The sequence below is a fragment of the Periplaneta americana genome, chromosome 16 (genome assembly GCF_040183065.1).
Source record: "Periplaneta americana isolate PAMFEO1 chromosome 16, P.americana_PAMFEO1_priV1, whole genome shotgun sequence".
NCBI classification, from domain to species: Eukaryota; Metazoa; Arthropoda; class Insecta; order Blattodea; family Blattidae; genus Periplaneta; species Periplaneta americana.
Window position 1 is genome coordinate 44,203,585 of NC_091132.1, and position 12,662 is coordinate 44,216,246.

The 12,662-nt window shown below is 35.4% G+C and overlaps 1 protein-coding gene across 1 annotated transcript in view; it reads right to left on the reverse strand.

Annotated features, from left to right (window-relative positions):
* Positions 1-1,468: 1,468 nt before the first annotated feature.
* The window catches only part of LOC138716162 (uncharacterized), a 56,440-nt gene continuing 45,246 nt past the window's right edge, over positions 1,469-12,662 (reverse strand). The window contains exons 3-4 of the mRNA XM_069848993.1: positions 10,291-10,463; positions 1,469-4,846 (exon numbers count right to left, since the gene is read on the reverse strand). Coding sequence (XP_069705094.1) covers positions 4,609-4,846; positions 10,291-10,463 — 411 coding nt within the window. The 3' untranslated portion in view covers positions 1,469-4,608. The remainder of the gene's footprint in view (positions 4,847-10,290; positions 10,464-12,662) is intronic.

Genomic DNA, 12,662 nt, shown 5'->3' on the forward strand with positions numbered 1-12,662 from the left:
GATGATGATGATGATGGTTCCTCAGATTTCATTTCAACGCATTTCCTGTGCGATGTACTGTTGCAATGTTTCTCTATAGCCTGACTTCTGGTTTTTATTTCAATACAGACGATATTGTCTTCGTTAATACATAAAATGTCACTCTCATACTTCTTAATTGCATTTCGTATCTCTAAGCGAATTCAACGTTTTGACTTCGACATTATGAATGGATCAGCACTACACTATTCAACTCGTACTAAATACTTGAGCAGGATAACACAACTGCACACATTGCGTTGTAATGTCACTATGAACGGGGTTCCTTCGTTTTGTACGCTGCTGTACTTGCCAGGTACACAAAAGACGGACGGCGCGGCACGTGCCATATACTCTGATACGAAACAACTTCACTTCTTAAGTCATCCCGCATACACTGTCTACCAATGACAATGTCCTTCGAAAAACAAGGAAGGCAGGGATGTGGTTAAACTGTAGAAAACGCGGAAAATGGCCAGACAAACAATAATTATTTATACTACAAGTTCGTATAGGTTCTCATTTTGGCAGACACTGGGGCCAAAAAAAAAGATAACTTTACGAAAGTGTAGCATACAATGTTTTTTTCTACGATAACACAAATTTACATTAGGTTAAATAAATATTTCACGTTGCAGAGGTTATGAGATGTCATGGCCGTCTAAACTAAGAGCCATTAAGAAATAAGTATCCACGGAATGACAGCCTGTTTTATTCCTGATCACAATTTTATGACCGTCTAAACCGGCCGTAAATAACACAGTTGTCAGGAAAATTTAAGACATAAGTAATCATGAAATCGTGGCCTCTCCTCTTTCATCTTGGAAAAAATATGGATCAATGATTTCGCAGTACCAAAATCCATACCAGACTGTAATCTTCTGGTGACGAAGTGGTCATTCTTGAATCTCCAATGGATTCTCTTTGCCTCAAAAGCGGCAATTTTCTTCTATCGCAGGGACGATTAGCACACCGTACATTTCACGTAACGCACGGAATGCTTGGCGAACGGATGATCCGTTTTGATAATACATTTTAACGATTTCTACGCGTTGTGGAGTGGTGTAACCACGGTCTAGTATATACGAAGCTTGAGGTGATGAGGGTACTAGGAACAATAGACTGTGCAGGTACTATTTCGCATTGTCTGTGATGAGGCGAAAGTAGCGATCCTAGTGGTTAGCAACTGTCTATGAATGCATATTTCCTACGTATTGAGCTTCGTGACTGTATATACTAGACTGTGGTGTAACATTCCGTGATTATTTGTCAACAACTGTAACCATAGGAAAAAAGACGTATGCTATGACTTCGTTAACGCGGCAGCTGTTATACAGTATGTTAAAAGTAGGACAGTTTTATTGGAAGACTCTTTATATTATGTTAAATTTTCTTAGAATTGCTCTTGTTTCAGAAGGTGACATCTATATATCATTATTAAAATCGCATGTTACATTCTCAAGTTTATTAACTTTGTAAAACAGTTTACATAGTAAATACGATAAAACACTTGAAGACTGCAAAAATCCTCCAAGACAAAACATTTACCGATATTTGTGATGTTTTAAATATATAATAATTTCCATAACCATAAATATTATATTTTAATTTACATACTTATTGTTCTTTGTATATTACGTATATAATCATAAGCTCTGAAGCAATAAAAGAGAGTGTAACCACATTTATGCAGGCTTTGTACTTTCGTTTGTCAGTTATTTCCTTGAAAATATGTAGAAATAACTGTTGATGAATGTGTCTCTCATTCACTATTCTTCAGGGATCCCTTTCAATGGACTAAAATGAACCAGTGGTGTCAAACGCATATTTATTCCAAGCAGTCAGAAGAAACATCATTAGAAAAAACAAATTTTTTTTTCTTTGCAGGATCTTATTTTTTTCCGACATTTTAGTTATTGTAGATACTCTATGTATCGGTACGTATATTATACATAATATTTTCTGGTTCTTGTAGAAACCCAAAACACATAATTACAGCTATAGCTTGTAATCTAACATTAGCGGTGAATAACATAATCATTATTGTCATTGATGAACGTTGTTTCCATGATGTAATTAAAATTGGTAAAATTAAGGTAAAGATAACCCCATTGCAGTCCAAGAAGGCTCAGAAAGTGGGAGGTTAATAACTCGTATTAATGGCAGAAGGGATGTCAATTCTACATATCTGCAACCTTTAGGCCCAAGGAAATGCCCCTAGTACTAATTTCTGTTAGAAGGTGATTAAACCCCAGGACCATAGTGCTACCAGAAGGATTACATCAATGGAGGAAATTCATTACTCACGTCAAGAACTGAACATACGACCTTACGGCTTGTAGAATTATTATTAGACTTTGTGGAATTGCCACGAGAATCGCAAGGTTTATTGCGCACGCGGTATAGACTGTATGAGAAGAGGGCGTGTAACGGGTGGAGTATGCCTCTAATGTAAACACTGAGCAGTATACTGCGGTTACAATAAAACCTGTATCCTGCATTCAAGAAGTATGACGAATGATCATTGAAGTAGGAAATGTCTAAACATGTAAATACACAATTATTTTATAGTGAGATATATTAACTCTTAAAATTTAATGTAAGATACATCATCCTTGAATATGTGCATTGCAGTGAAGAGTTAAGTGCATTTTGAGCGACTGCAAAGTAACCTCCTCCGATGGTCACTTAAACAGTTTTCATTTTGGGAAAGTGTACGTTCAACATCACATGATGTAATACGTACATATTTGAAGAACGGAAAGTCACTACTTTTTAGTACACCAACTTCAGATGTCTTGTGACCTGATGGTACATTATTTATAATACGAAGTTGTGAATAGGCAGAATTTTTATCAATAATGTTTCTCAACTTACATTTCACTTTTTCTGAAATTAGTGAATTATTATTTTTGATAATAGTTTGTGATACTTTATCCACTAGGCTATATTAAGGACTTCTGAGAGGTGTAGTTTAGACGATTCTAACAGGATGATGCTTTTGGACACGATTTTAAAATTAGAATCAATGAACAGAATATCTGCCAATAGCTGTTCAGAAGGCAATGATTTTTACAGCTGCAACAGCGGAACTGTCTGTGCTATCCAATCCATCAGTTACCTCCATTATTTTGCCGTAATGTTCTGCATAATAATTATCAGCATCCAACCACGTTCCCCAACGGGTCAAGACTGGCTGCGGGGGTAAGGGTATTCCAGGGGCAATTATTTGGAACAGCAACACTCTCATTGTAGTATGTTTGAGTGAATTCTTGTCTGCACTGAACAAATGTTAAGTTTTGACTATTCCAACCACAGTAATGCAAAAACAAGTGCTTACATAGGTATAAATTAGCTGTAGCTGGTTTGTCTATTTGGACCGGTCACAACTCTTAACATGAACTGCTTATACTACGAGACCGGGCGGCCGCTCACCTCCTCTAGACTACCGTACATCGGCAACCTGATTGCATGCTGCGTGTGGCAATTCAACGAAGTCTAATTATTATACAATATTGGACAAAATGTTGGTGCATACCTATTTCTTAGTTTTTGCGATATAGGGACATATAAACTACATACATTGTCCGTACGAAGATGTGCGGCAGTCAGTGAATATTTCCGTGTACCGAGAAGTCCCCCTTATAGTCCACATTAGATGTAGGGAACTACAGTTCTTGCAAACAATTAACATCAAGTTCTTCAATCTTTTTCCAGTAAGTATACTATAAAAATCGATATTTTTTCGATAGCCGTAGCTATACGTACATAGTAAAAGCTCAGACTAATATGTACAGCCACGAAGCTTGAGTTGTGAGGGTGCTAGGAACAATAGACTGTGCCGGTACTATGTCGCATTGTCTGTAATGAGGCAATATTAGCGAGCCTAGTGGTCAGCAACTATCTATGGATGCATATTTACTACGTATTGAGCTTCGTGACTGTATATACTAGACTATGGTAAAAGTAAGTAGCCTATACACAATATCCGTAGAGAAAATACAGAAATTTTTGCTGTAGCAAGAGATGACAAATTAACTGAAACAACATTTACCAACAATATTACAATATTGGACAAAATTTTGGTGCATATTTGTAGTTTTTGCGATAGAGGGACTATATTTCGTGGTTATTAACATATTTCGATAATGATAACGAGTTTGTTTCGCTTAAATATGGAATTTTTAGATGCTATTGTCAAAAATACAGTCTTTACTCATTACACATTAGTATAGTATGCTTGAGGTTCTAAAATATCCCCCTACAAAAACAAAACAGGAAACTGATAATCTAAAAACGATATATAAAGATCGGAAAATACCTACAACCAATGCTACTGTTTGAAGCTCCTTTCCCTCACAAGTATAATTATTTAATTACACGTGGCCCGCTATGATGAAGTGACAAAAAACATGCGATCATTTGTGTATCAATTAAATGAATGCAAAGATTGAAGCTAGGTTTACTCGGAGGTCAGGAATCGGGGAAACTGGAAAAACAGCCATCACCAGAGACTGAGTTTGACATCACTGATATGAAGAATGGAGTTGATAACCCCAAAAATGTTCCTGAAATGTTACTTACAACATCCTAATAATTGTTTGATGTTACTTGGTAAAATGGTCGTAGTGTTTGTGAAGGTGCATACTGATTCCTATATACTGGTACATTGCTTTGTGAGTAAACATTTGTGCGTTGTGGGCGAAGTTGAACAAACACCTGTGGCTTTCCAGATAAATGAGATGGTGGTATGGAGTTAAAGAAGTTTGGAACAACTTTGGTGTCGGAATTGGCGTTTTTGTGCGCGTTGCTGTTCTCTATTGTTACCCTGTGAACATAAGAAGAGATGAAACAATATTATATGGACATTCATATCACGACCTATAATATGCATATAACACCGATACTAAAATATTGTTCAGAAGTGTTCATAGCAGCACCCAAAGAACAAAGGGAATCCCTTGAAAAAATGCAAAGTCAAGTCCTTCGCTTAATAACTGAGACAATTAAAACTACTCCTATTGGAGCAGTTAAGTTTCCCTGAAGGTAGTTTACATAAAGATAATACAATTTCATGGAATAGATACAGATATTGTTGAATGTCTCAATTCTGGTGGGGAATATGTTGAGAAATAACTCAACATTTGCTGTATCTGTTCAAATAAATCTTTACATGAAAATGTGTCTTCTTTCTGTAAACGACCCAGGGAAACTTACTTTCTGGCAGGCCCTCGTAATTGTGCTGAAATGACCAAAATTTGTATAATCACTTGTTTTGAAATTATTAACATTGTGAAAGAAAAACAATTAACTTTTTAATCTACTCCCACGAGAATCTTTGTAAGTGAATAAAATTTAGAATTTGACAAGCAAGTCATATTTACTTACTTACTTATTGATTTTAAGGAACCCGGAGGTTCATTGACGCCCGCACATAAGCCCGCCATCGGTCCCTATCCTGAGCAAAATTAATCCAGTCTCCACAATCATATCCCACCTCCCTCAAATCCATTTTAATATTATCCTACCATCTACGTCTCGGCCTCCCCAAAGGTCTTTTTCTCTCCGGCCTCCCAACTAAACTCTGTATGCATTTCTGGATTCGCCCATACATGCTACATGTCCTGCCCACCTCAAACGTCTGGAGTTAATGTTCCTAATTATGTCAGGTGAGGAATGCAACGAGTGCAGTTCTGCGTTGTGTAACTTTCTCCATTCTCTTGTAACTTCATCCCTCTTAGCCCCAAATATTTTCCTAAAAACCTTATTCTCAAACACCCTTAATCTCTGTTCCTCTCTCAAAGTGAGAGTCCAAGTTTCACAACCATATAGAACAACCGGTAGTATAACAAGTCATATTAACTTACGAAAAATTAATTAGGCAAACAGACTGTGATACATGGGCTAGATAACTAGATTCCAAACACAGATTAAAAACGCAAGCTGGATTTATACATGAAGTAATCAAATTAAAAAAGAATTTAGATTCCAGTATAGAAAAAAAAAAAGAAAATATATTGACTAGTATTAATCCAATTGATACTATGTTAATCAGTTACAATCAGGACTTAAAAATGTTAATGAGATATATACACTCGCTTCTGAAGCAAAAGCTTTACAATAGAAACAATTAGGCCTAATACAAATTATTATTTATTCGTAAACTGAATGGAATCAAGTATATACTGACGATTCTGTCTCAGATGAAGTTGGAGGATCTCACACAGGTGGAACTTGTCAGTTTTCTCTTTTTACAATAAAGTAGGTGAACACACAACAAATTTCCATGGTGAAACTGAAGAAGTTTTTACATCTCTATAAAACATATTTATGTGGTTGCAATACTATGAGAAAATTGTAATATTTTCACATTATAAGGCTGTAGTTAAAGCAATAGCATGTGTCACATGTCCAAAAAAAAATTAAGGAAACCCTTAATATAATGAAACAAATTCAAAATTCAATTAAAAACATAATTTCACATGAATTCCAGCACATTCTGGTATAAATGGAAATGAAAGAGCCGACATGTTAGCATGAAACGAATCAAACATTTCTCATCAAATAACCCTTTAGTTTTCATATGCGTATATAAAAGGAATCATCAAAAAGAAAATCGTCTGTAGTAAAATTTTAAATTAATTTAATTATTACTTAGTTTCGAGTTATCAATTGACGAAGAAACAGATTCATTATTCATAGTTTTCTCCCCAAGGACAGGTTTCTCTATTTCCTGCTTCCTCTTAGTCTCCTCGTATGATTCCTATATCTTAACGTCGTCTATCTCGGTTGGGTTGCTTCATAATATGATCCCTTCAGAGCAGAAGTGGTGCAAGTCAAAATTGGGTAATGTTTAAAGTAAAAATTTTGTCAAACACAGCGCAAAGTAGCAGTTAATATGTCCTTCGTGCTGTCCACTGACTACTAATATTTTAAATAAATTGAATATTGATTGGTGCTTTGCGCTGTATTTTACAGAATGTTTACTTTAACCCTCATTACCCATTTTTGACTTACACCACTTCTGCTCTCAACAGCTCGTATGTCCTTTCTCAGTATACCTCTCTCGGACATCCGATTGGGGCGATATTTTACGCCCGGAATCTTTCATCGTGGTGTCTAAATTATTTTAAGTAAAGACCAGGACGACAATAAAAGAAACAATTTAGAATTTTAACTTTTCCATGCGACCATATTTCGGAAATCAGTCTCAATTTGTTTTTTTTATTCAAAAGTTCATTTGTCAAAGAAGGAAAAAGCGATCTTGAACTGCAAACACAAAGAATTTAGACATTCTTTTCATGTTAAATTGTAATTTAAAATCGAATTAAATGGTAATTGGGTCGATTTTTTTGTCGCAGATTTTCTTGTTCTTTTATCCTGTCCTTGTCTGCATTGATTTAATTGTGATAGTAAATTAATGCGAAGTTTACTGAGAGAAAAAAATATTGGATCAGTATATCGAACATATTTCTTATGCACTTCATCTCTTTTACATGAAAAATACGTCACGATAAGCTCAATCAATATTCGTGTTCTCTGACTTCGAAACTTCTTGCTCCCACAATAGAACGGGAAGAAGATAAAAATTAGTTGAAAGAAAACAGTGAAAGTTATGTATAAATTTCGTCGTCAAGCCTCCTGATTAAGGACAGAAAATGTAGAAACTTTGTTCCTTCCTAATTTATAAGGCTGAAATTAAAATGAAAGTTAATTGGCCAGATTTCCTAACAGCAGCTCCGTAATCTTGTACGCTGTTCTGTCTGCATTAATTTAATTGTTTCTGTAATTAATGCAAATAGTTCAACTACATCTTCTTGTGAGCATACACTAACAATTCATTCACTAGAAGCCACATTCATTTGTCTTCATTATTCGTTTAGGACTGTACGTCATGGTTGCCATGTAGACAGAACTGTTTACTTTTTGTGTCCATTACGTAGAACCTTGTAATACATCCAAGTGTTTTCTTATGTATTTAATTTTTTGTATAATTGTCCTTAATTGAGTTTTATGTTACAGTCATTAATTTCTGGGCGTACCATTTAATGACCACTTCACCAATCTGACGTAGGTACATTATACAGCGTGTAGCAAATAAGATTGTACTCACTAAGACCACGATTTCGGTTTACGCTGATAAATATATACGGTATTACTAATAAACCATGCATAATTTTTATACTAGACTTATGCACAGTTGGGATACAAAACGTTACTAATAAACCATGCATAAGTGATGGATGTATAATCACCATGTAGCTATACATGGAAATTGCTACACAGTAGTTATACTCACGAAACCCCCTGTTCAAGTGTTGTGTGGAGAAAAAATGGCCGCTTTTTACGAGCTGTTCGTATCGATTGTCATTTTATGACGATGGTTGTCTTGTAACCAAAGAAGAACAAAACAAGAGCATAGAATAATTAGAATAATATTGCTGTAGCTGTACTCTTTGATCAAAATATAGAGTGGTAATCGATCATGCCCAATTGTACTGTACTGTCGATACTTAGCGCGTCACACTGGTACACATCATCGGACGTAATAGAAAATCTCAGTTATTCTGTTATCTTTCGTAATAAAATAATGACGAAACTGTGACGTAGCTGCGTAACAGTTGTATTGTTATACGCGACGTATGTAGTGATTCATTCATTTAGTGTTCTGCCCAAGGGCAGGTCTTTCACTGTATACCCAGCTTTCTCTAATCTTTCCTATTTTCTGCCTTCCTCTTCGTTTTCTCATAATATGATCCACATATCTTAATACAGTAGAACCTCTATTATCCGTCGTAATGAAGGGGGGTGGAGTGAACGGTTAATCGAAAAATCTGATAATCCGTACCATAGAAAGTTGTCATAAACTAAGTACATAATATTTTCATAATTTCCTCCATGGTCTTTTCTTTTAATACGCTAGGTAGTGGATCAGAAGTTCACTAATTTAAGTCTGTCTTTTTTTTTTACAATTCATGTTTGATTTTCCGATAAGTCACTTATTAAAACATTATTTATTGTACTTATGTCTGATTTTCAACGGCCAAGATGGCCAAGAAAACTTATGACGACTGTCTGTGGAAAGATAGGAATAGTAGAGGTCTCATGTTGTAGATTTACAAATTTTATACAGTTGATATTTTAATTTTCATTAGCCTAAATCGCTTACAGTTGTAATTCATATCTCGTATTGTGATGTGAGATGAACCACATTTTTCTTTTCCAAAAACCACTCAATTACTTGCACTTCTTTTCTGTAGGACAACAGGTTTTTCTTTTGACACTTGTAGAAGGCATTTTGCCTAGAAGATAAGCAGTACGGCCACTCGAAGAGTAGGCCATAATGCGTAAGGGTAAAGGTTTATAAAAAACACTCTGTAGAAAATAATAATATAATGTACAGTACTTCATCTATTTTTCTGCGAAAGAGAAAGACAGACGGATAATCCACCAATCGGTTAATAGGGTGACGGATAATCGGGGTTTTACTGTATCGTCTATCATCTGATATCTTCTTCTACCCCGAAGTCTTCTCCCGTTCACCATTCCTTCCCGTGCCTTCTTCAGTAGGTAGTTTCTTCTCAGCCAGTGACCCAACCAATTCCTTTTCCTCTTCCTGATCAGTTTCAACATCATTCTTTCTTCATCCACTCTTTCCAACACATCTTCATTTCTTCCTCTGTTTGTCCATTTCACACCTTCCATTCTTCTCCATATCCACATTTCAAATGCTTCTATTCGCTACTCTTCACTTCGTCTTAATGTCCATGTTTCTGCCCCATACAGTGCCACACTCCATACAAAGCATTTCACTAGTCTCTTCCTTAGTTATTTTTCAAGAGGACCGCAGAAAATGCTTCTTTTTGTTTTAAAAGCTTTCTTGGCCATTGTTATCCTCCTTTTGACTTCCTGGCAGCAGCTCATGTTACTGCTTATAGTATATTTGAAGCTCTCCACTTGCTCTACTGCCTCATTTAGAATTCGCAAGTTTAGCTTCTGTATTTTTCTTTCTATGATCATGCTCTTCGTCTTTTGCATTTATCTTCATTCCGTACTGCTCACAGCTGTCATTTAGCTCCAGTAGTATATCCTTTAGTATCATTTCCTCTTCTGCTAACAACGCCATATCATCAGCAAACTTATTACCTGTTAGTCAGAAATTTACACACGACTTATAAACGAGCTTACCTCATAAGCGGAGGAGAAGAAAATAAAAGAAGGATATTGAAAAAAGAATAAATATCGCTGTGTCAACTATTCGTTGCTACCAACCTGTAGCCCTTGTCATCGGACACGTAGTGGACAACGCGGATATTCCCATTGGGTTCCACGACGCCGTAACTGCCAGTCACCGTACCGTTGGGATGGCGCTCCTCCTGCCGAAACTGCATGTTACCGTTGGCGGGATCTTCGACATCGTAGCCGAAGGCGTACGTGCCGGGACCCTGGAATAGCATACGGAGGATTACATTCGTACTATGTTCAGCGTATTAATATATCTTCCATTAACATTTTAAATTGAACTTGAAATAAATTTTAATTTCTATATTGACCTATATTAAAGTATGTAACACTGCTTGCAGCTTTTCTATTTTTAATTTTATAAGCTAATTCTATATACAAAAACATAGAGGTGAAAAAATATATTTGTTTTATAATACAATGAATTTTACTTCTTTCCGTACTCCAAACCAGTACGGAAAATGAAACTTTACGTTATAATTAATTTCCGGACTCCAGGTCTACGAACATACGAATACATCATGATAAACCTAATATGATAAAAAACTCAATTATTAACCTTTTGGACGGGTCTATGTTATTGGATATTATTCTTATAACCACAACTATGATTCAACATATAATATTTAAAAATAATAAAGTAACATAGCACAAATATTTCAAATCATTTTTATGAAACCGCAGACATATAAAAACTTCAGTTCAGAGACATACTACCAAGCAAATCTTCTTTATCGATCGTAGTGCCGTGTAATGTGCATTATGTATAGAGTAATCACGAGGATTTACCGCCATTTACGGAGCTTATTTCCGAAGCAATTCCGAGCAAAAATGTCATATGAACATTGTGTCCTAATCTCAATATTTCTTATAGAGTTACACTAATTTGAAATTGTTAGTAAAATACCTTTTTTCTATAGTTTTAAGGGTAAAAGAATATTACAAACAGAGAATGAACTATTCAGAAGTATCATTTCCTTAATTAGCTAGTATTCTGAAGCTAAAAATGTGTTGGTAATTGCTTTGTACAGATTTGGTTTTTACATTTTTAACTAAAAATAGCATTATTCTTACGATTTTATCACAATTGTTACAAATCATACGACTTTAGGAACTTGATTCTTTACAGATTAATTCGTCGTCATCATCATCATCATCATCATCATCATCATCGTCCTTGCAGGTATTAGGCCTAGTGGCCTGTTACAGTCTCCATCCATCTTTTCAGGGGGCGTCCCAAAGATCGTCTTCCATGTGGTATGTAGCGAAGAATTTGTCTTGGGAGTCTGGAACGATCCATCCTATTGACATGGTTAAGCCATTTTTGTCGATAGTGGTTGAGATGTTCATAAATAGGTGTAATTTGCAATTCTTTTGTAATTAGTTCATTCCTTTTGTGGTCAACCAAGCTGTAGCCGCCAGTCCTCCTTAGAATAGGCGTTGAACATCTGAGTTTCGGATAGTCCAGGCTCACTACCATACATGAAGACAGGTCTTGATAGAACTTTATATGCTTTTAATCTGGTATGTTCTTGGGTTTTCGTGGCTGTGAAAACCTGATTGATGGTTTTTAAGGCCCCATTAAAATGTTGAATATTTTCAGATCAGTAACAGGTAAATATGTCAAATTATAACCTAAATATTTAAATGAGTTTACCTGTTCTAACGTATGGGTTCCGATGCAAATTTTACTCCTAACTGGCTATTTACCTTGGAACGCCATAATTTTTGTTTTGTTTAGGGAAATTTTCATATTGAAATTTTGTGCTATTATATTTAAATGATATATTGTGTATTGCAGCTCGTCTTCATTTGTAGCAAAAAGAACCTGATCGTCTGCATATAATAATATATCTAGAGTACAATTTCGGAAGATAGGGATGTTTCCATGAATTGTTAGTCGCCAATGTCTGATGATGGAGTTGATGTAAGATATATTGAATAAAAGTGGTGAAAGGGGGCATCCTTGACGAACTCCACAGTTTATCGGTTTCCATTCGGTATGTTCTGATCCGATAGTAATTTTGATAATATTGTGGTTATATAATTCGTAAATTGTTCTTATAATTGCGTTTTGGAACTGAATCATCTGTCAAAATTTGATACAGTTTAATTATGCATCCTAATGTACAGTATTAAAGAATTGACAAGAGTGGCGTGATTTGTAACAGTTTTTTGTGATAAATGTGTAAGAAAAATATAATTTTGTAGTTAATTATCGAAAAAAAAATTCTATACGAAACAACTATGGAATTCACAACAATCGAGTGAATTGTCGAATTAATCATATTCAACCATCCGTTTTGTAGCCAGTCAAGCTCAACCTACGGAAGTTAACAATGAAAGGAATATTTACCCGCCAACAGTGCCATTTTACAAAGAGAAATAAATACCTTAACCTC